The sequence below is a fragment of the Leuresthes tenuis genome, unplaced genomic scaffold (genome assembly GCF_036924035.1).
Source record: "Leuresthes tenuis unplaced genomic scaffold, fLeuTen1.0.hap1 SCAF_2, whole genome shotgun sequence".
NCBI classification, from domain to species: domain Eukaryota; kingdom Metazoa; phylum Chordata; class Actinopteri; order Atheriniformes; family Atherinopsidae; genus Leuresthes; species Leuresthes tenuis.
In genome coordinates, this window is record NW_027325356.1 from 14,318,293 (window position 1) to 14,342,347 (window position 24,055).

At 40.9% G+C, this 24,055-nt stretch overlaps 2 protein-coding genes across 3 annotated transcripts in view; both read right to left on the reverse strand.

Moving 5' to 3' along the window:
• Positions 1–8,727, reverse strand: part of LOC140301699 (transmembrane protein 266-like) — a 44,446-nt gene extending 35,719 nt beyond the window's left edge. Inside the window, exons 1-2 of one of the 2 annotated variants that reach the window (XM_072380287.1) lie at positions 7,785–8,727; positions 6,898–7,036 (exon numbers count right to left, since the gene is read on the reverse strand). In XM_072380287.1, the coding sequence (XP_072236388.1) occupies positions 6,898–6,911 (14 nt within the window). In that variant the 5' untranslated portion in view covers positions 6,912–7,036; positions 7,785–8,727. The remainder of the gene's footprint in view (positions 1–6,897; positions 7,037–7,784) is intronic. The other variant, XM_072380286.1, reaches the window with a different exon arrangement.
• Positions 8,728–8,897: 170 nt separating this feature from the next.
• fbxo22 (F-box protein 22) lies at positions 8,898–16,829 on the reverse strand. Its single transcript, XM_072380288.1, has 7 exons — positions 16,616–16,829; positions 16,207–16,339; positions 15,705–15,792; positions 13,439–13,537; positions 11,337–11,489; positions 11,055–11,220; positions 8,898–10,682 (listed from the first exon to the last, which is right to left on the reverse strand). Exons 1-7 carry the CDS (start codon positions 16,744–16,746, stop codon positions 10,289–10,291), a joined length of 1,164 nt encoding a protein of 387 aa, XP_072236389.1. The 5' UTR covers positions 16,747–16,829; the 3' UTR covers positions 8,898–10,288.
• Between the last annotated feature and the right edge of the window lie 7,226 nt (positions 16,830–24,055).

The following is a 24,055-nucleotide window of genomic DNA, read 5'->3' on the forward strand; positions in this document are numbered from 1 at the left end:
CTGGGCCATCTCAGCAGAGCGTGGAGGTGGAAACAAATGCTGAGTGCAGCTGCAGACTAACTGAGTGTGTGCCCTGTAGTGTGTATTTTTAGACCAGAGCAGAAGCTGGTGTATCATGTCTGCTGTGACGTCATTGCCTCTCCCTTTGTCAGCTGAGTGGATCCCCACTCTCCTTCAAATGTCAAAGAAAGTCAGGATGAGGGTGGATGGGGAGGGGAAACTATGAAGAGTGGGAGGAAAAGGGGAGGATATCGGGTTACACAAGAAGGGCTGAAATGAGAAAGAGGAGCGGGGGAAAGCGACAAGGACGGAAACAAGAGCACACAGACTGGAGGACTGGATCTAAGGAGTGGGTAGTACACATGAACTTGAGAGTAAAGTTGAATAGAAAAGAGGGTGGAGAGAAAAGAGTTAGGAAAGGAGGAGGAGGAGAGCTGGTTGAGCACTGACAGGCAACATATGGGAGAGGAAAGGAAAATGTAGAGTTTGACTTAAAAAAACACAGCTAATTGTAATAAAAGTTAAGTACAGGAAAAAATCCAAGGAGTGTTCGAAGCAGCCCACTTTCTAACGATACACTCTTCTCTGAAAGTCATCTTCAAACTGCTGTGACAGACACCACAGACTGACCTAAAACACAATCAAAGATAAGCAACCTGACAGATATGCAGATGGATAACAATTAACCTACACACACACCATGACCCCACATTCCCACAACACAGCCTTGGTTTACTGAAATAAACTGCAATAATGTCAATGCTAAAAGAGCTTTGATGCGATCTAGAGTAACCTGAGCTGTTAGAGGGCATCCTGATCGCTGTGAATGGGTCCAGTGTTTGTGCATTTTGCAGAGTAGTAGCCTGTTATCAGAATCATGATGAAGTCAACACGGCCACCACAGCCGATCTGATCTCCTCTCTGACTCATAGTGAGTGTAACACTGGGAATTTCCATTTAGAATGTGCTTATGTCCTATAAATGCCTAAAACACAGACAGCTGGGCACTGAAAAAGCTTCAGATACATACTAGTCGTATGGTCCGGTTTTAAAACTGTGTTAAAAGAGTATAGATGCAAGGATACCAAGAGTTCATCAAGGCATCAGTTAAATATTCAAATCAATAATTCACTTTCACATGACCACTAAGTCATACATGGTAAGAGCTATTCTTTTTGTAACTGTTGCAATTTGGAACAGGTGAAAGCTACATGCATGTCAGCAGAAAGGCAGAGAGGCATATGATAAAGCAGCAACTGTTATCAGCAAACACACAGAGACAGGGAAGCTGGGAATTCTGCAAAGGAATATATACTACATTAGTCATTTATCCACTTTATAATTAAAAAGCTGCATGAGTGAACTCAGAAATAAGTTTGAACCAAGTGTTACGGTCATTTATAATCTGGCAGAAAATTTGGGGGCTGCAGCTGCAGCTCAGGTGTAAAAACAACTGAACAGATTCCCAAATTTATCAGTAAACTTAATAATCAGGTGATCAAAGTTTATAAGAGTCGTTCCTTTGTGCACTTCTGTATGGAACGCATAAAATAGCACTGTATTTTGTTTTTACATTAATAAAGAGCATTTGTGTTATTGCATTCTAGTCTCAAGAGCTGCTGATCTCATTCCAGTTTGACAGGATTATTTCCCTCGACAAGAGGACCTTACATTTCTAAGATGATAGTCTATATAGTCAAAAGGAAAGTCACCAGGGGCTGTGATGCTGTTGACTCATGTACAATAATGCAATATATATTATATGAGAGGGGGAAATGGATATTCTTTAAAAAAATAAATAAAAGGCAGCAGTTTTTATCCTCTATTCAGAGAATGATTTCAGTAGCACAAATGTGCATATCAATTAAATAATGAACTGAAAAAAAAAGAAAAACACAGTGAGGTGATGGAAATCTGTATGTGTAAACTGAGGACCTTAAACTTTAAAAAACCTACATGGTGATGTCTGGATTGTTGAACTTGGATAAGCCAGTAGGGTCTTGCCCACCGCCCACAGACGAAGCTTTCTTAAAAACATCAGATTTGCAGTGCAATCAGTTAATCAGTTAACGGCATTTAATGTACATTATATGTCGGTATGGACGAGTACGTTGTTGTTTTGTGGAGGTTGTCAGCGTGCCTCCCTGACCAATTTTCATGCAAAAAGAACAGGTTCTTACTCTGTGGATTCACAGTGTTATGCCACAGTGTGTGGGCCTGATAGATGCTGTTTTCTAAACACTTCTCCTACAGGCAACATCTCATCCATACCACCTCTCATCCACAGCACAGCAGCAGGTTTGGCTCTCTTCCCAAACAATCAGGACCATGCACGTAACTACTCATGACAGACACAAGCTGTCCAGAGCCCGCCAGCCCACAGCCTGCAGTGATGGGCCTGGTACTCTGCCTGGCTGACAGTCTAGATATCAGGAAAAGGTGCTGACATCGGCATGGATTTCTAGAATGTTCAGTGATTTTCTTATAGACAGCAATAACATTAAAGACGTATTTTGTAACCTTCCATTCAATGTTCAATTTTGCAACTCTATTCTACTCACAGACATGTGTATGTATATATATTGCTGTGTATGTATATCAACTTGAATACATTAATGTTTCACAAATGGGGCGACAAAAACTGAATTACAGAGTGGAATGACTATAGCAGCCATTAACAGCTCAAATAAAAGATTACCTCCAAAGAGCATATAAGTAAACACGAATATCATTAAAATACTGATTAAACTTTCATATCATTATATTGAAGTTTTTTTTTGATAATTTCATATTTCATATGATACATGAGGAAGACCTCAATGGATTAAAATCCTTGCAATGTCGATGAACCCAAAAGACAAAGACGCTTCCCCTTTCTACCCAAGTGCAAATAAAAACATATTTTAACTGTTTTTTATACAGATACTGACCTTTCTGGGTGTTCTTATCTAACAGAAAGAGGCAATTGAAAAATTCTGAAAACATTATTTCATAGAAAGACTAACAAGACTGCAAGTCCAGTAGAGCAGCCACAGGACAGAGGTGATATTCAGGAGAGCAGGTTTCCCTGAGGGTGGCAGATAAAATTAAATAGTGGACTGTAGAGTTGTGGGCCAGGTAGGAAAGGTCATTACGTGACAAAAGTTGCTCAAGGGATTTCACTGACCAAAACAGAAGGTCATGCAAGTAACTGGGGGCCAGTGGGGCTGAGGAATGTTCTTTCTCCGACGAGTGGAAGTGGCTTGTTCATGACCCTCCTGACTCCATGCAAAATGGTTGTCTTGCAGGTAGCCATAAGACAAAAAAAAGAATAATTTGGCTTTGTTTGCCGATCAGCAGAATACTGGAATGTTAATACACTTAACAGGTATGCTATTGCAATCACAGCGAGCGTTAAGATATTGCACATTGTATTTGGTAACATGGTGGTAGAGTGACATGCGTGGTTTCAATACTGTGACTTTATTTCACTTGCATTATTTTTCATAATCAATATGATTAAGTTAAAGATACATTGTATTAGCAGTGTTGCTCTGTTTAGCTACATAAGTTATAAGATGTTACATGTCCATATACGGTGTAATGTTTTCGACTTGTATTGTTGGCATGCAATGGAAATGTGATTTAAAAATCTGACATGGTTTTTAGTGTGTTGGTTTGTGGTATAAAAATGCATCATCAACAAAATGAGAAGAAAACACTGTGAGACATTATTTGTTCTGCAGCCTATTGCCTCCTCCCTAAAAGTCCGACAGCAGCTAAGTCCGACACTTTCTGGGAGAGTAGAGAAAATGTCTTTAGATGCAGGCACATTTAATTCAGAACCACATACCGCTCTGTCAAAAGCTTTAGCTGTCTACACACACATGTAAGATGAGGCTTTTATGGTGCAACGAAGGATCTAAAACACATCTCAAACTTCGCCTAAACACTAAAGACAAAGCAGATGCTCGCTGTTCCCACCAGCTGCCGAGGAGAACCCTGCAGAAGCTAGATATCGCAGTGTGTTAGTGTTCCAGACTCATCATCTCATGTGAGTCTGGAAAAGCCCACTGCAAACTTTCCTAACTTCTATCCTAGAAAAAGACGCAATGTTTGAATAAATGGTGAAATGTAATTCATGTTTTGAATTGAATTGAATTGTTGCCATGTTTCATGAGTGCATTAATTGCAAACTTAACAGAGTTTCTGTTGTGACACCATGACCGACACATCTTCCTCTTCCCCTCCAAGAAAGTTAAGGCGTAACTTTGAACCATCTTTGCTGCTGAGTCATGTCAAATGTGATATGGACTTGAAAACTTGGTGTTGAACATAATTAATATTGTCGCACCTGTCACAGTTTGAGAACAGCCTCAGGTACTTTCTATGAAAAGCCAATTCAACTTTAGAGAAACTTGCATTATTTCTAGCTGGTGGATATTAATGAAGTCTGCTAAGCACATTAGCTCATTAATAAAATTACAGATTAACCTATAATGAACTGGCAGACAGCACAATGGGCTGTTCTGGCCCTGGTGTGACCACTCTCTTATCTGACCTTTACAGATTCAAGCAGCAGAAGACACAGGAGACACAGAGAACCTTGTGGAGCAGGACTAAGACAGCAGATGTCTTCCTCAGAATGGAAAGGTCCATGGACCCTTTTACACCTTTTTAGTATCAATTAATAGATTGTTATAATTTTGAAAGAAACATAAGGGAAATGGGCCCTCAAAGACTTACTGACGTAAAAGACAGTCCTCTGTAATCTTGTATTCTTTGACTTTGTGCAGTTGTTTCAAATTAACTGACTTTTTTGCATTGAGCAAATATGAGGGACACCACAGGCTAACACACATGGAATTGTTAGGTGTTCGTGTAGCATCTGAATTCATGTGAATGACAAGTGTGTGGCTTTATAGCTGTTAACTCATCTAAGACCTCATTGTACCATGTGCAGTAAAGAGAAGTATGTCATTAATCATATGACACATTCACAAGACTCATATGGGCACACTGAGGTGGAAGACTTGTGAAATGCAGCATAAAAAAGAAATTCTGTCTTCTGAGCAGACATAACCCTCGTGGCATCAGAATGTTGGACTAGACAGAATTTTCTTCCTGAAGGCAGAAAACTCAAACTGTCCAAACTTTCAGTAGCATTGCATTAAAAAAAAAAAAACAATAATCAGCAACATAGAGAACAAGATGAATGGTGATGTCCAGCTCCCATGAAGAGTCAAACATTTTTTCTGTATTCTTTATCCCCATGAAGTTAAAGTCTTCAGCTTCAACATGAGTACATTTCTCTCTAAAACTCAAGTTAGGCTGCGCATGCAATTAAAAGCTGCAGGTAAAAGTCAAGCTAGGCTACGTAGATCAAGCTGAAATTCTGAACATGATTTTTGTTTTCATCTTCTAAGTTGTTGTCCTCTATGATGTTTCAAATGAAAATGCTTTCCCAAACACATCTCTCTAACAGATACAAGGACCGGCGACTTTTCAGATCTGAGTGTAGTTTTATCTACCTTCCTTTTCCATCAATCATCTCACAACCCCTAATTTTCATCTTGTGACCCATTGGAGGGTTGCCTAAGGAAATCAAGGAACCGAAGAATCCAAAAGTGTTAAGGTGTTTACAACTAGCTGCACCTAAAACAAACAAAAAAATACAGCTTGCTTGTTGATGCATCACAAAAAGAAGTTAACTTATTTTGTTGGGAGAAAAAGCATGATTTTGACAGAAATATTTCACTTTTACTTATGTGAAAGCTTTTCATTTTTCTTTTACGACTGAAAATAAGAAGTCGATTTAACAAGGCACAGAATTAAGCAGTGCCTCAATTTCTACCTATTTTGCTATTCAGATGATACAACAGGAATTAAATTATAAATACGTCTTTAAACTGCATCTTCATGGCTTGATCGATCCTCATCACAAGTGTTTTTTCCTTTTATGTGCAATGCAAACCATAGGCATCCATTTTAGGCATGATGTCGCGCTGCAATCGAGCAGAGCTTTGTATGGAGCAATGAGCGGAACTGGTATATTCTCATAAAGGCCCAAATGAAGAAATGATTTGGGGCCATCCATCTAGGTCAAGAGAATAAATGCAGCTAGTTAAAACGAGACAAATTACGGAGTCATACTACGCCAGCAGAATCATGAGCTGACAAAGAATAATGGTTTGCAGTGTCATCAACCCCCCCTCATACGTTCAAACACACAAAAAAAGCAAGATGTTCCCTCAGTAATGCATCAGCTGTTTGTTCACAGTGTACAACTTAGAGAGTAAAGATTCAAAGATAAAGCTGGATGTGGAAACTGATAATAAATAAAAGTATTACTGATTTCTAATGGCCAATGACAATAATAATGATGAATATAGTGAATCCTTTGCATTGATAATTAACATAGTGATCAGTGTTTATGACTACAGAGTCGGTGCTTGTTGGTCAGTGCTGTGCAGGTGTCTTTGCATGAATCTTCATCCTGGCATGTGCATGTTCATTCAGAGTGACGAGCATCGGCAACTCCTCAATGGGATTAGTGTCTGACCGAATAAAAGGTCATTGTTGTACTAATAGAGTCATGTTAACCTGGTAAACAAGGACAGAGGAAAGATTAAGTGACTGATGTGGAGAAAAAAAAACGAGAGAGAGAAAAAAGTTGCAGCTTGAAGGAAAAGGAAAGTATTTTTTTTTTTATTCTACAGACAATGCTCCTCTTCCATGATTTCTGTGACTGACTCTGAAGTTCTGGCATTTGACAATACATTTCTACAATATTCTTCTTTCCATATGTGATGAAACAAACAGAAACTGAGATTTGAATCCAGTTTGAAAGTCAAACTGTCAGCGAGGGAGGGAAAGTGTCGAGATCAGTAGTAAACACGGTGTGTACACTATACTTACTCAGCATTGGCCATGATATAGATGATAGAGAGCAGAGCACTATAGTGGTGGTGTTTGTCACAAGGTTTCCACTCGCTTCTGCCTGTTTTAGAGCTACAGTTCACCTTCCCACCTGAGAGACGAGGCTTTCATGTTGTACCTGGGGAGAAAACAGCCAGTAACACCGCACATAACTCGTAAAGCAGGAATCCTCCCAGTGGAACAAATCCACTCATTCACCAGATTATTAGGCATACAATGCTGAAATTAAAGCAGTCCTCTTTGTTTCATTCTTTAATTCCTCCAAAAAAAAATAATTAATTCTCTTTTTGTTTAACACATTTTAGAGTGATCTAATCACTTAAGAGGATTTTTAGCAACACATTCTTTTTTTTTTTAAGCGTAAGGGTAACCATGTCCAGTTTAAGAGACATTTGATCAAGAAGCTTTGCAGAATTATTTTGTCACGTACACATATATATATATATATATATATATATATATATATATATATATATATATATAGTGCTATAGGTCTCCTATTTGTAGCTTGGTGCAAGTTACACATTATATTTAAAAAACAAAAAGTTTCAGTCAAATTAAATTATTAACAAGGGACAGCACAGACGGACATGCTATAGAAACAATGTTAGTCTTTTGTAACTCCCTCCCCAAATGAAATAACTTCTGTGAAAGGCTGCATACAGTTCTCAAACATTTGGTACTCCGCAGAGTTGGGTGTATTTCAGACTTCCCACGCTCCATCCATTGGTAATAATAGCTCCTCTGATAAAACTACACCAAGTTACTTGCAGCTATCAGAGAAACTGAATGATGGCTGTGATTTCAACAACCAAGAGCCACTCTCTGTACATCAATTTATTTTCTACACGGAGCAAAGGACTTACCTGTGTGAGATTTACATTGTTAACGGGTAACCGTGCCTCTCGTTGCCCTCGTGCCGGTAGTAATGTCGCCCTCGGTGGAGATCAGAGTAAGTGAAGCAGCAGCGGGCTCGCAGTGTGTGTAGGCTGCAGCAATCCTTAGCACTTTTGCATTGAATGAGCGACACCGCCGCTTCCCCTGCTCCCTTGCGCTGCACGGATTTCAGTGCGAAACCTACGAGATGCTGTGGTTCAAATGCAAGAAGCATCGTCTCTCGACAAGACCATATTAGCCCCTAAGTGCTATGGCAGCGATTGAATAACGGCCCTCCTGGATGAAATCGTAGAGGGGGAGGAGGGTGTTGATCCAGATGCAGACCCAGGTCCCGCTCCCCGGCTGAGGGTTTCCCCGGCGTGCTCAGCGGGGAACCCTGCGAGGGGAGCTGTCCAGGTGCTGAAACGAGCCTGACTAAGCCTCGGCTGTCTAACGATCCGCCTCCACGGCAGCAGGCGGACAACACGCAGCGAATTTCATCCAAAGGCAACCAAAACATTGACGTTTTCGTGCCGGAGACTGACAGTAGCCAATGAGTCGTGTGACATTTGCATCGCCCCGGTCACGACATAAAAATGTTGGTCGTGGAGTGGACGTGTGCGTGTGTATGTGTGTGTGGGTGGGCAAAAAGGAAAGCCTGTGAGTAAATTTGTTCAATTCGCGGTTGAGGCCAATTTGAGATCGGATTATCGGCACAGATGTTATTAGCTTTATGCCTGGTCGGTCCTTCCTCGATGTCATGAGCATTTTTCCCCCTGCTTGCCCAAAATAATGATACTATGGGTATATAAAGTGCCTTTACAGCAATTGGCTTAACCGTTTGTCATTCATCGGGATTAGCCAGTCGATGGTTAAAGCGCACATCAATCAATCTGAAGCGTGTCTTTCTTTATTGAAACACGCCTGGACGCGGGGTGCCAGAGATGTAATAGGCTGAGGCGCACATTTCACGGTATGCGTGAAATCAAGAAAAGTGGTGATTTGAATTAACTTGTAGTAGGCCTGCAGTTACAACCGTGGAAGGCTACCTGACGCCCAGTGTGCTCAGAGGCCGAAGAAGGATGAAGAAGAAAAAACAAGCACATGCTTGACCGTAGTTTATTGAGGAGTTTAGCAGAACAGAGACAATTTGGCACATGTAGAAAAGTGCAACAACAACAAAACAACCTTACTTTGATTAGCCTAACTGTCCACTTAATCTTTAAACACTATTACCGGGAAATGAATACATTACAATACAAAGAAGCGAGATACTACTGCCACCAGAGTTCTATGGAAACTTTTTAAAAGTTAAATATTGGACCCTTTACAGTCTTCCATTCTTGCAACAATCATCACTGCAACTTTTTTACAAAAAAAAAAAAAAAAGCTCCACTTAACTTCAGCAATTTTCAACATCACATCAGTTACCTGACCTACAAAGGGGAAATTTCACCATTAAAACATCGGGACATTCCTCTTAGTCAGGAAATACGCCTGCAATCGAATGTCAGGGATTTCTGGGGGGAAAAAAAGTCAGAACATAAACGTACAGCACTCACTAGATTTTTCAGAGGTCAGAAGGTGAAAAGCTGACAGATTTTTAAATCTGAAACTACTTGCCATAAGAAGACACTAAAAAAGCAATTTATTTAACATGTAACGACCCTACATATAATTAACACACCCAACCCTGGACATCTACAGAGTTGTTTCCAACCTCCGTCTGCCAGCATCACTTTCAAAGACACAGGGGCAACAGTTCTGTCCAGATCTCTTTCCTGTTAAAGGAGGAGTTTTTCCTAAGCTACAGAAGCCGAGGAGATGATGTGAGGAATGAACCCAACCATCAACACCTGGAAGTAGGTCGTAGTAGATGTGACCTGACATGTGACCAATAAAGGTGATTTATTGCACACACTTTGGTAATGGTAGGTAATGGGTGAAGTTGTATTTTGCCATTGGTAGCACAAATGTGTAAAATCTGCAAAAGTTTACCCTGATTTTTTTATTTTTTTGGGGGGGTGGGGTGGGGGGGCGTGTGCCACATTTCTTTTCCTTACATGAATAAAAAAGTGCCATTGCTGAATCAATAACTATGATACTAGCTTGAGAAACACAACCTTGTGTACTGCACATACCTGCAAAGCAAACGGACCGTAAGATTGGGGTCCGCGGGTGAGATATGCCTTTAATGTGTGAAATTTGGGAAAAGTTTATACAAACATATACAAAAACAAAATTACTTTTTTATCTGAACTGTGTGAGGCTCACTTGTTTTAATTTAATATAGACCTGTGCTCGTACAGCCTCCAAAGGGTGAGATCTCCCAATTGTTGCCATTTATGGCTAAAAGGATCATTTTCCTGCTTTGTTAGTATCAATGGAGACAGCAATACTCGGCTGTAACACTGTGTACAAAATGTTTGTTGCTACAAACAAGAGCATGATAGTTTGTCTTTTATCCCGTTTGTTAATTGTTACTGCCACATTGTCAGCCTAGGTGGACCAGGGTCATGACGGTAGTGTATGCATGCTCCAGGTTGTCCGTGTCGCTGTCGCACAGTGTGTAGTCATCTTTAATGATGCGGTCGCAGCCGATCTCCCCGTTGCCGAAAAGGCCAAATAGCGGCATATCGGGGAACACCTTGCGAAAAGCATCTGCTTCTACGTTGGCCTGGTTGTTGTAGAAGTTCCGGCCTCTCCCCACACAGGCAAACATAAATGCCAGGGTGTTTTTCTCAGGAATTTTGGCCGCTTTTAGCCGTCGGATGGTGGTTTCAGCTGCCTTTGCAGTGCTGACGTCTTGATCCAATAGCACCGACGCCCCCTGCACTTTGGGGCCACTCAGAGCCAGGCCCACCACGCCATACGCTCCCTGGCCACAGCTACAGTGTGAAAAATGATGGAAAGTGTAAGTACTATTGTGCAGTGAGAATTATGAAGCTATGAATCCGCAACACAAAGGGGACGAATGGTGAAGAAATACAGATGGCAAACTTTGGAATGACTTTTGAGCAGCATTGGCAGATATGTTCTCTGGTGCTGTGTGTGAATGGAGTTTCCCTGGATGTTGGAGGCCAATTACATTTCCCACTTTTCCACATGACTCTGCGATGTACCATTTAAAGGACCACCACAGGGTCAGATCGGGGTAGAAATACGTTTAAGAAAACCTCTCAATACTATGTCACGTTTTTGCTTCATGCATTTCTACTATACATTCTGCACATGTTTGCACACAAAGAATTTTAACTCACCAGTGTCTGGGAGGAGAAAAGACACTTTCTACCAGCCCTCCTGCGATTAGAGCCTTGGTCTTGGCCAGCGGCTCCAGAATCTGTTTGAGGAACCGTGCTCCCCCAGATTTATACGCCTCATAGACAAACAACAGCACTACTCGCAGCTCTGGGTTGTCAACTAGTCCTGGAGAGAAAGTACACCAAATAAAGGTGTAATATAGCAACAAGCCATGGAGGATGTTACAAAGGTTTACAATTTCTCAGTTTAGACTACTGAATAACTTTTAAGCCTGCACTCACCTGCTTCTTTCAGGGCTGTAGGAGAGATGGTCTTCTTACAAAAGTGAAAGGGCTTGATGCAGACACCTTCAGTGCTAGGAAACATGACCGCAAAGCCAGCCTCCCCCTCCTGGTGCTCCTGGGGAGGGCTGGAGCAAGAGCCAGTAGGGGTCACTGTGCAGAGAGCCAAACGCAAAGAGGCATGAAACAATATGTTACACAGTACGCAGTCCCCGAAATTCCTCACTGGTCAAAATATGTTCTAATCCCAGTCAAATTTTTTAATTCTCAAAGAGTATGAGCAGCTGTGGTAAATGATGAGATCCTCACAGTAAAGCTCTCGTGTAAATTAACAAGCAAGGAAAGATCAGCTAAGAGAAGGGACACAAAAGGAAACTGCTGCTTTAAAGCAAAAACCAGAGCAGAGCTTACAGGTTCATATTTATTCAGTGATTCCTTAAATTATCGGTGAGAGTAACAAGCAAAAAAAAAAATTATGAACATATTTCTTTGTAGCATTTCAAGTGTGAAGCAGGGGGAACTTTATCTTGGCTTAGATGTGGTCATTCTCCATTAGAAGAATGGCATCTTGAGGTACATTTGCAGAGGATTCACCATCACAAACTGGTGATCGTAGCTGTGGTGAGAATTGCTTTCACATAATCAGCCACTCAATAACTTTATTAGGAAAGAACAAATGTGTTCCATTAAAAGAAAAGGAAGGCTCACCATGTGATTTCACAAGCGTGAATTAATGACATAATAACAGGCACTCTCACTTTAGGAGATGGATATGCTGCAATGCAAATGAGAAAACATCAGGCAGCACTGCCATAAATAAGCAGATCATAAGGCAGCCTCATTCTCTGCTCCTACGCTTTTATTAGATTTAGTTTGAGGGCTTGACTGAGCCAAAGGGCTAATGTGCAACTGAATTTAGACATTGTTGGGAAAAAATAAACAAAAAAAACAACTTATCACTCAAAAATCAGGCAAATGTTATCGCTGTCATTAGTCCCCATCCCTTTCTGTGTGCCTGATAATGCTATTCATTATGACTAAAAAGAAATGTAGAGCTTCTGTAATCCATCTTTTTCATCCAGGTGTACAACATGTTTACCAAAAAGCATCACTGATAGGCTGTGGTAGTGTACAAGTGACACAAACTGGGAAAGTAAGGCCTCAAAGCTGGGATAAAAAGTCAGATCACACCTGCTGAAATATATCAAGCTGCGAGGCACAGATTTGATGAACAGGACGTCATTCTAAGTTTAGCAAATGGGAGCAGCTGAGTATGCAATACACTGCACGAATGCAAGTAATCAATCATTTGATGCAACAGATAAATGCCATATAATCAATGTTTTTCTTTCTTTCTTTCTTTAAATCAGGCAGCTCTGCATCTGTTTAAATGGACGAGCTCCCCCTGCTACAGACGGAACGGTTAAAGTTTTAATTTAACTGAATTTATTCTGCGTGGTAACCCTGTGGTGACCCCCGGCTGCCATAATCACAAATGCGAGTGTTAACAAAAACAGCCGATGCAGCCATTAAACCTGACAGATGATGAGAGCCTGATCGGCCATCATCCTGCAGAAAGGGAACATGGCTGATGGAGAGTCAATTCTCTGGTGGGTTGTGATTACAAGGAGAAATGGGGAGCACAGCACCAGGACCACGAGGCAATCTATCAACCAGTGATGCCAGCCACCAGAGGCGCTTTCTGAGTAGGCAGCAGCACAGGGGATTAATGTGTAGTTCCCTCTACTGCGAGGTGAACGAGTTCTCTTACACGAGTTAGAAAAAGTTTTCACTTTCAGAGCAATGTAATCCAGTAGATAAACAGAGTAAGGCCACACTTTTGTACAGTCAACAAGTTTTGCAGTGGAGCAGAACAGCAATCAATTTGGGTGAGGGGGGGGTTTTGCAATGCTGGGGGGACACCATTTCTAAATTACCCCAAGCATTCATTACTATGTCTGTTGAAGAAACAATAACATGATATTGAATCTGTCCTTTATCAAGCAACAAAATGTTTTGTTCCCCAAAATGTAGAAAACGTACTTTTTCCTGTCATAAATTCAGACATCTTAGCGAAACCAAAACAAAAGAGGAACACTTACAGACTATGCCTGGTGACGCAATGCCGATGACGTCACAGCCTTTGGGGAAAAGCACGTTCAGTTCTTCAACGGTATCCGGACAGTGGCGACTTCTTTTTGCTTCAGTTCAGCAGAGGAAAAAGAAAAAGGGAAACATTTTCATGAGATTTTAAACCATCATGCAATAGCATTCAGCGATTTTTTATTTTTTTTTGCAAAGTCAATCATCTCCATCAATAAGAAGGACAAACATTCCTGCAGAGGGTTGTGTAATTCTCACAGTACCTCAACTTTAACAGCAGAGTTAGTGTGTGACGCGACAAAAGACACAGAACGCCTAAATCCAGCATTTTCTCAGGTGACTGGTGAGCATAAACATGTTTCTATAAGAACTGGCAGTGTTTTAAAGGCAAAGAGTAGTATATACTTCTCCTAACTGCATTTATAGATTTAAGCGGAGGGGGAAAATGTCTTTTTTAAACATGTACGGCTGAGAGTTTGGTGCTTATACTTAGTTACTGCAAATTAAAAAAGAAAAAAATGCAACAGACTGGCTTTTCTTCATTCATTTCATACCACAGGATTGTTTTGCAAAGTGGAACACCAGTGAAGATATAACTTATGATCTACACTCTCCAAATAAGCATTTAAAAGCAGCACTAAAAAAAGCCAGATTAATATCAAAATCAACATTTCAAATTGATAAACAATTCCACGTTTCCCATTTTGCATTAAATGAGAGGCGTACGGAAGACGATGGTTTAAGAACTCAACACATCATCGCAAACGCAGCCTCATCTGGTGTGTTTTTAAGCAAATAAGACAACCATTCCAACTATAAACTAGGAGACAAACTTCTACTCTTTGCCTAAACTATAAATTCAGACACTCAGTGCAGAGCGCTGTCGTTACTCAACTGCTGAGCACTCATTAAAAGACATTCTGGCAGTTTGAACGGATTTCGGAGTAAGTCCCTTGTTCTGAAGTGGTATTCAATCCAATCAACTGGTTTCCTTGTAACTACAACAAAAAGCCAAGGCTGTAATTACAAAGAGGATGTGAGAAGCATTCATCACATCAATAAAATTAAAGATGTTGGACTTTCTCCATCTGCTGTGCTGTGACATAATTCAAGTACATTTCTCATTACAAATGTGTATTTACCCCCAAACAATAATGTCCAATTTGGCTTGGAAATGGACGGACATTGACTTTATTTGCCATTTTACTATTTGCTGTTTTCCAAAACGTTTAAGGAACACAGCTTTAATGTGTATGCTTATCTCATTCTGGGGGCCTTGTGTAATTCCACCATTGACTCCAACCATTTCACTGACAGGTGTGGGCGACTCCTTGGTTCGTTCTTCATTAGTTAAGCAGTTAAAAGGTCTGGGATCAATACAAAGTCAATTGAACTCTCAATACAAGTGAAACAAGTCCTCCTTAGATTGCAAAAAAACAACAACAGAAACCATTAGAAAGAGCAGGAACAAAGGGAGTGGCTGATTAACTTTTTTTTTTTTTTTTTAATTCCGTCTGAAAGACACCAGTGAGGTTGGAAACATAAAAAGGCTGAAATATAAAATGAAGACAAGAGGGTTGTTTTCACAGTAAAGAAAAAAGGTATTCACAATATACAGCCAAGGGAAAAAGCAGGCAAATACATCACTAACATAAACGTATTCAAGACTGCAAAACAGAGAAGACTCCCCCCCCCCCCCCCCAGCACACCTTCCACACAAGGTGCAAATCATTATTAAACCTCACAAACTGAAAGTACGACAAAACCAAAGATTCTTTTAAAAAAAAGGCCGATCCATTCTGAAAACATTATCAGAGCAGATTAAACTAAGATCAATATAAGTGTGAATGGAAGAAAACGAGCTCAGACAGAGCTTGAAACTTCTAAGATATGAAGTGAACGTCAATGTTAGAATATACAGGTGCTGTTTGATGGCTTCCAAGTTTCCACTGACACTGGGTCACTGAGATCTGACCCGTGTAGAGATACGGTTTACTGTCTGCTCCTGAACTCAAACCGGTTCACAATCTAAAAAAACAAATAAGAGCAACTGAAGGCCGCTGCCAAATAAAGACCTGACACCACATTACAAAGGAGGAAGCCCATAGTTTGGTGATCTCCATAGATTCCAGACGTCAGGCTTTATGTGTTTTTGTAAATAACTAAAACAGAAACGTTGTCAGTAATCAAACTGTATGACCGACGTCCCCACCTCTGACATTTTCTGTCTAAAGAACACAGCACATTATCCAAGGTAATACCAACCTTTGTTCTGTTTGTAGCAATAAGCTTGTCCACTGAAGGCCTCACAGTCTACCATTGCCAGAACCGTTTTAGGCAGGAGAAACACATTCTGGAAATAATCAGAGGCAAATAGCACATGACTACATATCGGTTTGATGGTGTCTCAACAAAATCATAATACAAAGATAAAATACCATGTTTACTAATTCAAAACATGCAAAGTCCTTAACACAGTATTTATAAATTCTCTATTAACTTTAAATACGGTAAGAAATGAGAAACTGACAATTGTGCTGAAATAATTTTCTGGAAATCATTACTCTCAGGAAATCATTTACTTTCAGGAAAACATTACTCTCGCTCCCTCCCTGGTGGAAAACAGGAAGAAATATTTCCATACGTTTTTCTGTAGTAAACCACTCACCGGGCACCAAGCGTGCCTACCTTTAAGAAAATAGTTAACGTGGCCTCCTACACGTAGCTTGTTTTGTTTTTATCCTCCCACAAAAATAGAATAGAATACCTCCACTTCGTCAGTCAGGGTTCTGCAGAGAGCATGGATCTCTGAGGTGGAGGGTCCAGTGGCTGACACCCAGGCCAGATGCTGCTGAGTCCTGAGCACTCTGCGGGCAGTGTTTCTCCACAATCTGCACACACTGAGAGGAACCACAAACGCATTCAGGTTCACCGGCTGTCCGGGAAGCAACTTAATGCGCAGCTAGCTTCTCTACTAACGCTTTAATAACAAAAAAAAAGAAAAACACAAAAAACAACTCACTCTTAACATAATGCAAAGTAACCATTACAGCAGTAAGTTTAGTTGCCACTCTGGCTTCCCGTTTTAGCCTGAACACTGTTTTATGGAAACAGTTTCACTTCCATTCGACGGACAGTTGAAGTAAACAGTTTAGCATGCAAACACTTTCCATTACCTCGCGATCCGAAGGAGCGATTTGGTTGGTACGAACGTTAGAATTCTCTCAACCACTTCGGCAACATTGCTAAGTACGTAGGCAGCCTTGCTGTCTTGCAAAGGATCAATAAACTCTTGATTTTCACACATATTTCACCCTCAAGCGGTGAGATTTTCAGCACAGCTGCCCAGCTTCGAACTTTTGCCTTTGCACTTCCTCCTTTGTCGCGATGGCCGTTATTGTGCGCGGTACTGCCCCCTCCGGTGAGGAGGGGTATAACGTTTATCCTGTAAAGTAGTTAAGCATTTTGGTTACACTTTAGTTACATTTATACAAATAAACTTTGGTCAATTCTGTCGATTTATTAGGGGTCTAGCAGCGAAGCTGCAGAACCCTATTGTTTTAGTAGCTTTTTAGGGGTCTAGCAGCGAAGCTGCAGAACCCTATTGTTTTAGTAGCTTTTCTTATTATTATTATTAGGGGTCTAGCAGCGAAGCTGCAGAACCCTATTGTTTTAGTAGTTTTTCTTATTATTATTATTCTTCTACTTTCCGCCACCATTGAAGTCTATGGCAGCCCCATTAACGCAATGGTAAAAAGTTGTGAAATTTGGCACATCTATTTAGGACAGTCCCATTAGCAAATTCAACAAATTTGGAACCCAAATTCAAAACTCTCTAGCGCCACCAACATGTCAAAGTTTGAAGCCCATTCAGCTAAATAACTTTTGACTCGTTAGTCCAAATTTAAAAAACAAGGTATCGATGGAATCCTTGGATCATGACGAGTCCAACGCACCCTATGACGTCATTTTCCGTCTGACTAGATTTTCCGCCATCTTGGATTTTGTTGAAAACCTTCAAAAGGAAACTTCGTTCACACATTTTGACCGATTCTCATGAAAATTAGCACAGAGTATCTTTGGACAAATCCGCACAAAAGTTAGGAAGCGGATTTTTCATTTTCGACTTTGTTCACCCACAATAACCAATCAAATTTGGCGGCGACTACGCCAAAAAGGACGTGAGGCCATATCTCAGCAACCGGTTGGTCTATTGTCATCAAACTTATATCACAGACTCATAACTCGATCCCTAACAGGCCCAAGAATTGTGGCCATCTTTGACCTATAGGTGGCGCTATATTTAGCAAAAATGCATTTTTACTCATATCTTTGGACCCGTTTGTCCAAATTTCACAAATGAGGTACCGCTGTAATCCCTGGATATATCCGAGGTCAACCAATCCTATGACGTCATGTGCGCCATCTTTAATTGTCCGCCATTTTGAATTATGTCAAAAACCTTCAAAACGCATTACAGGTCACCCAGATTGTCTGATTTCCACGGGACTTGACATATAGAATTTTCAGACTGAGCCCCACATGAGCTTTCAAATGGTATTTTTTAATTTGCTACCGTTTGCCCGTAGCAGTCAATCAAACTCAGCGATGACGCGCCAAACAGGACGTGAGGCCATATCTCAGCAACCATTTGCTCTTTTGACATCAAACTTCTAACACAGACTCATGATCAAGTTTGTAAGAAGCCCAAGAAGTCTGGTGAACGTCCACCCAGTGGGGGCGCTATAAGTACAAAAACTGCATTTTGCTCATAGCTTTGGAGCCGTTGGTTCAAATTGGACAAATGAGGTACCGTTGGAATCCCTGGATGAAGACGAGTTCATTTCAAACACCAAACTTGGTCTATGGACTCATGATGCCTTTCTGAGCAGCCGCAGGCTTACCTGCTATTCTGCTAGACCCCGCCATCGCTGCTTGCAGCTATATTTAGGGGTCTAGCAGCGAAGCTGCAGAACCCTATTGTTTTAGTAGCTTTTCTTATTATTATTATTAGGGGTCTAGCAGCGAAGCTGCAGAACCCTATTGTTTTAGTAGTTTTTCTTATTATTATTATTATTATTATTATTCTTCTACTTTCCGCTGCAATTGAAGTCTATGGCAGCCCCATTAACGCAATGGTAAAAAGTTGTGAAATTTGGCACATCTAATTAGGACAGTCCCATTAGCAAATTCAACAAATTTCGTGCCCAAATTCAAAACTCTCTAGCGCCACCAACATGTCAAAGTTTGAAGCCCATTCAGCTAAATAACTTTTGACTCGTTGATCCAAATTTCAAAAACAACGTATCGTTGGAATCCTTGGATCCTGACGATTTCAACGCACCCTATGACGTCATTTTCCGTCTAACTAGATTTTCCGCCATCTTGGATTTTGTTGAAAACCTTAAAAAATTTTCACAGGTCACAAATTTTGACCAATTCTCATGAAAATTGGCACAGATTATCTTTGGACCAATCCGCACAAAAGTTGCTCGTTTTTTACTTCAATTTCGACTTTGTTCACCCATTACATCCAATCAAAGTTAACGGCGACAACGCCAAAAAGGACGTGAGGCCATATCTCAGTAACCGGTTGGTGTTTTGACATCAAACTTATGACACTGACTCATAACTCGATCCTTAACAGGCCTAAGAATTTTAGTGATCTTTGACCTATAGGTGGCGCTATATTTAATAAAAATGCATTTTTGCTCATAACTTTACACCTGTTTGTCCAAATATCACAAATCAGGTACCGTTGGAGTCCCTGGATATAGCCGAGGACAATCAATCTCATGACGTCATGCGCGCCATCTTGGATTGTCCGCCATTTTGAATTATATCAAAAACCTTCAAAACGCATTACAGGTCACCCAGATTGTCTGATTTCCACGGGACTTGACATATAGAATGTTCAGACCAAGCCTCACAAGAGCTATCATGTTGATATTTTTATTTCGTTTCCGTTTGCCCGTAGCAGCCAATCTAATTCAGCGATGATGCGCCAAACAGGACGTGAGGCCGTATCTCAGCAACCATTTGCTCTTTTGACATCAAACTTCTAACACAGACTCATGGTCAAGTCTGTAAGAGGCCCAAGAAGTCTGGTGAACGTCCACCCAGAGGGGGCGCTATAAGTAGCAAACATGCATTTTGCTCATAACTTTGGAGCCGTTGGTTCAAATTGGACAAATGAGGTACCGTTGGAATCCCTGGATGAAGACGAGTTCATCTCAAACACCAAACTTGGTCTATGAACTCATGATGCCTTCCTGAGCAGCCGCAGGCTTACATGCTGTTCTGCTAGACCCCGCCATCGCTGCTTGCAGCTATATTTAGGGGTCTAGCAGCGAAGCTGCAGAACCCTATTGTTTTAGTAGCTTTTCTTATTATTATTATTATTATTCTTCTACTTTCCGCTGCAATTGAAGTCTATGGCAGCCCCATTAACGCAATGGTAAAAAGTTGTGAAATTTGGCACATCTAATTAGGACAGTCCCATTAGCAAATTCAACAAATTTCGTGCCCAAATTCTAAACTCTCTAGCGCCACCAACATGTCAAAGTTTGAAGCCCATTCAGCTAAATAACTTTTGACTCGTTGATCCAAATTTCAAAAACAACATATCGCTGGAATCCTTGGATGATGACGAGTCCAACGCACCCTATGACGTCATTTTCCGTCTAACTAGATTTTCCGCCATCTTGGATTTTGTTGAAAACCTTAAAAAATTTTCACAGGTCACAAATTTTGACCAATTCTCATGAAAATTGGCACAGAGTATCGTTAGACCAATCCGCACAAAAGTTGCTCGTTTTTTACTTCAAATTTGACTTTGTTCAACCAGTACATTCAATCAAAGTTGATGGCGACTACGCCAAAAAGGACGTGAGGCCATATCTCAGCAATAGTTTAATCTTTTGACATCAAACTCATAACACATATTCATAACTCAATCATAAAGAGGCCCAAGAATTTTGGAGACCTTTGACCTATAGGTGGCGCTATATTTAACAAAAATGCATTTTTGGTCATATCTTTGGACCCGTTTGTCCAAATTTCACAAATGAGGTACCATTGTATTCCCTGAATATATCCGAGGTCAACCAATACTATGACGTCATTCGCGCCATCTTGGATTTGCCGCCATTTTGAATTATGTCAAAAACCTCCAAAACGCATTACAGGTCACCCAGATTGTCTGATTTCCACGGGACTTGACATATAGAATCTTCAAACTGAGCCTTAAATGAGATTTTAAGTGGTATTTTTTAATTCGCTACCGTTTGCCCGTAGCAGCCAATCAAACTCAGCGATGACGCGCCAAACAGGACGTGAGGCCATATCTCAGCAACCATTTGATCTTTTGACATCAAACATCTAACACAGACTCATGATCAAGTCTGTAAGAAGCCCAAGAAGTCTGGTGCACTTCCACCCAGAGGGGGCGCTATAAGTAGAAAAACTGCATTTTGCTCATAGCTTTGGAGCTGTTGGTTCAAATTGGACAAATGAGGTACCGTTGGAATCCCTGGATGAAGACGAGTTCATCTCAAACACCAAACTTGGTCTATGGACTCATGATGCCTTCCTGAGCAGCCGCAGGCTTACCTGCTATTCTGCTAGACCCCGCCATCGCTGCTTGCAGCTATATTTATTATTGATCTACTTTCCGCTGCAATTGAAGTCTATGGCAGCCCCATTAACGCAATGGTAAAAAGTTGTGAATTTTGGCACATCTATTTAGCACATTCCCATTAGCAAATTCTACAAATTTCGTGCCCAAATTCAAAACTCTCTAGCGCCACCAATGGGTCAAAGTTTGAAGCCCATTCAGCTAAATAACTTTTGACTCATTGATCCAAATTTCAAAAACAAGGTATCGTTGGAATCCTTGGATCATGACGATTCCAACGCACCCTATGACGTCATTTTCCGTCTGACTAGATTTTCCGCCATCTTTGATTTTGTTGAAAACCTTAAAAAATTTTCACAGGTCACAAATTTTGACCAATTCTCATGAAAATTGGCACAGAGTATCTTTAGACCAATCCGCACAAAAGTTGCTCGTTTTTTACTTCAAATTCGACTTTGTTCACCCAGTACATCCAATCAAATTTGACGGCGACTACGCCAAAAAGGACGTGAGGCCATATCTCAGCAACAATTTAATCTTTTGACATCAAACTCATAACAAATATTCATAACTCGATCTTGAAGAGGCCCATGAATTTTGGAGACCTTTGACCTATAGGTGGCGCTATATTTCGAAAAAATGCATTTTTGCTCATATCTTTCTACACTTTTGTCCAAATTTCATAAATGACGTACCATTGTAATCCGTGGATATAGCCGAGGTCAACGAATCCTATGACGTCATTCGCACCATCTTGGATTGTCCGCCATTTTGAATTATGTCAAAAACCTTCAAAACGCATTACAGGTCACCCAGATTGTCTGATTTCCACGGGACTTGACACATAGAATCTTCAGACCAAGCCTCACAAGAGCTATCATGTGGAATTTTTTATTTAGTTTCCTTTTGCCCGTAGCAGCCAATCAAACTCAGCAATGACGCGCCAAACAGGACGTGAGGCCATATCTCAGCAACCATTTGCTCTTTTGACATCAAACATCTAACACAGACTCATGATCAAGTCTGTATGAAGCCCAAGAAGTCTGGTGCACTTCCACCCAGTGGGGGCGCTATAAGTACAAAAACTGCATTTTGCTCATAGCTTTGGAGCCGTTGGTTCAAATTGGACAAATGAGGTACCGTTGGAATCCCTGGATGAAGACGAGTTCATCTCAAACACCAAACTTGGTCTGTGGACTCGTGAAGCCCTCCTGAGCAGCCGCAGGCTTGCCTGCTGTTCTGCTAGACCCCGCCATCGCTGCTTGCAGCTATATTTAGGGGTCTAGCAGCGAAGCTGCAGAACCCTATTGTTTTAGTAGTTTTTCCTATTATTATTATTGATCTACTTTCCGCTGCAATTGAAGTCTATGGCAGCCCCATTAACGCAATGGTAAAAAGTTGTGAAATTTGGCACATCTAATTAGGACAGTCCCATTAGCAAATTCAACAAATTTCGTGCCCAAATTCAAAACTCTCTAGCGCCACCAACGGGTCAAAGTTTGAAGCCCATTCAGCTAAATAACTTTTGACTCGTTCATCCAAATTTCAAAAACAAGGTGTCGTTGGAATCCTTAGATCATGACAATTCCAACGCACCCTATGACGTCATTTTCCGTCTGACTAGATTTTCCGCCATCTTTGATTTTGTTGAAAACCTTAAAAAATTTTCACAGGTCACAAATTTTGACCAATTCTCATGAAAATTGGCACAGAGTATCTTTAGACCAATCCGCACAAAAGTTGCTCGTTTTTTACTTCAAATTTGACTTTGTTCAACCAGTACATCCAATCAAAGTTGATGGCGACTACGCCAAAAAGGACGTGAGGACATATCTCAGCAACAATTTAATCTTTTCACATCAAACTCATAACACATATTCATAACTCGATTTTGAAGAGGCCCAAGAATTTTGGAGACCTTTGACCTATAGGTGGCGCTATATTTAGAAAAAATGCATTTTTGCTCATATCTTTGGACCCGTTTGTCCAAATTTCACAAATGAGGTACCGTTGTAATCCGTGGATATAGCCGAGGTCAACCAATCCTTTGACGTCATTCGCGCCATCTTGGATTGTCCGCCATTTTGAATTATGTCAAAAACCTTCAAAACGCATTACAGGTCACCCAGATTGTCTGATCTCCACGGGACTTGACATATAGAATCTTCAGACCAAGCCTCACAACAGCTATCACCTGGAATTTTTTATTTCGTTTCCCTTTGCCCGTAGCAGCCAATCAAACTCAGCGCTGACACGCCAAATAGGACGTGAGGCCATATCTCAGCAACCATTTAATCTTTTGACATCAAACTTATAACCCAGACTCATGACCAAGTCTGTAAGAGGCCCAAGAAGTCTGGGGAACTTCCACCCACAGGGGGCGCTATAAGTAGCAAAACTGCATTTTGCTCATAGCTTTGGAGCCGTTGGTTCAAATTGGACAAATGAGGTACCGTTGCAATCCCTGGATGAAGACGAGTTCATCTCAAACACTAAACTTGGTCTGTGGACTCATGATGCCCCTCCTGAGCAGCCGCAGGCTTACTTGCTGTTCTGCTAGACCCCGCAATCGCTGCTTGCAGCTATATTTAGGGGTCTAGCAGCGAAGCTGCAGAACCCTATTGTTTTAGTAGTTTTTCTTATTATTAGGGGTCTAGCAGCGAAGCTGCAGAACCCTATTGTTTTAGTAGTTTTTCCTATTATTATTATTGATCTACTTTCCGCTGCAATTGAAGTCTATGGCAGCCCCATTAACGCAATGGTAAAAAGTTGTGAAATTTGGCATATCTATTTAGCACATTCCCATTAGCAAATTCAACAAATTTCGTGCCCAAATTCAAAACTCTCTAGCGCCACCAACGGGTCAAAGTTTGAAGCCCATTCAGCTAAATAACTTTTGACTCGTTGATCCAAATTTAAAAAACAAGGCATCGTTGGAATCCTTGGATCATGACGATTCCAACGCACCCTATGACGTCAT

What these genes read in the sequence shown, in the direction of transcription:
- fbxo22 (XM_072380288.1), bottom strand. Translation starts at nt 16,746, where the DNA reads ATGTGTGAAAATCAAGAGTTTATTGATCCTTTGCAAGACAGCAAGGCT. An exon ending in TTGCTACAAACAGAACAAAG is followed by an intron (nt 13,538 to 15,704) that starts GTTGGTATTACC and finishes GCTGAACTGAAG; the next exon opens with CAAAAAGAAGTCGCCACTGT. An exon ending in TTTTCTCCTCCCAGACACTG is followed by an intron (nt 10,683 to 11,054) that starts GTGAGTTAAAAT and finishes TTCACACTGTAG; the next exon opens with CTGTGGCCAGGGAGCGTATG.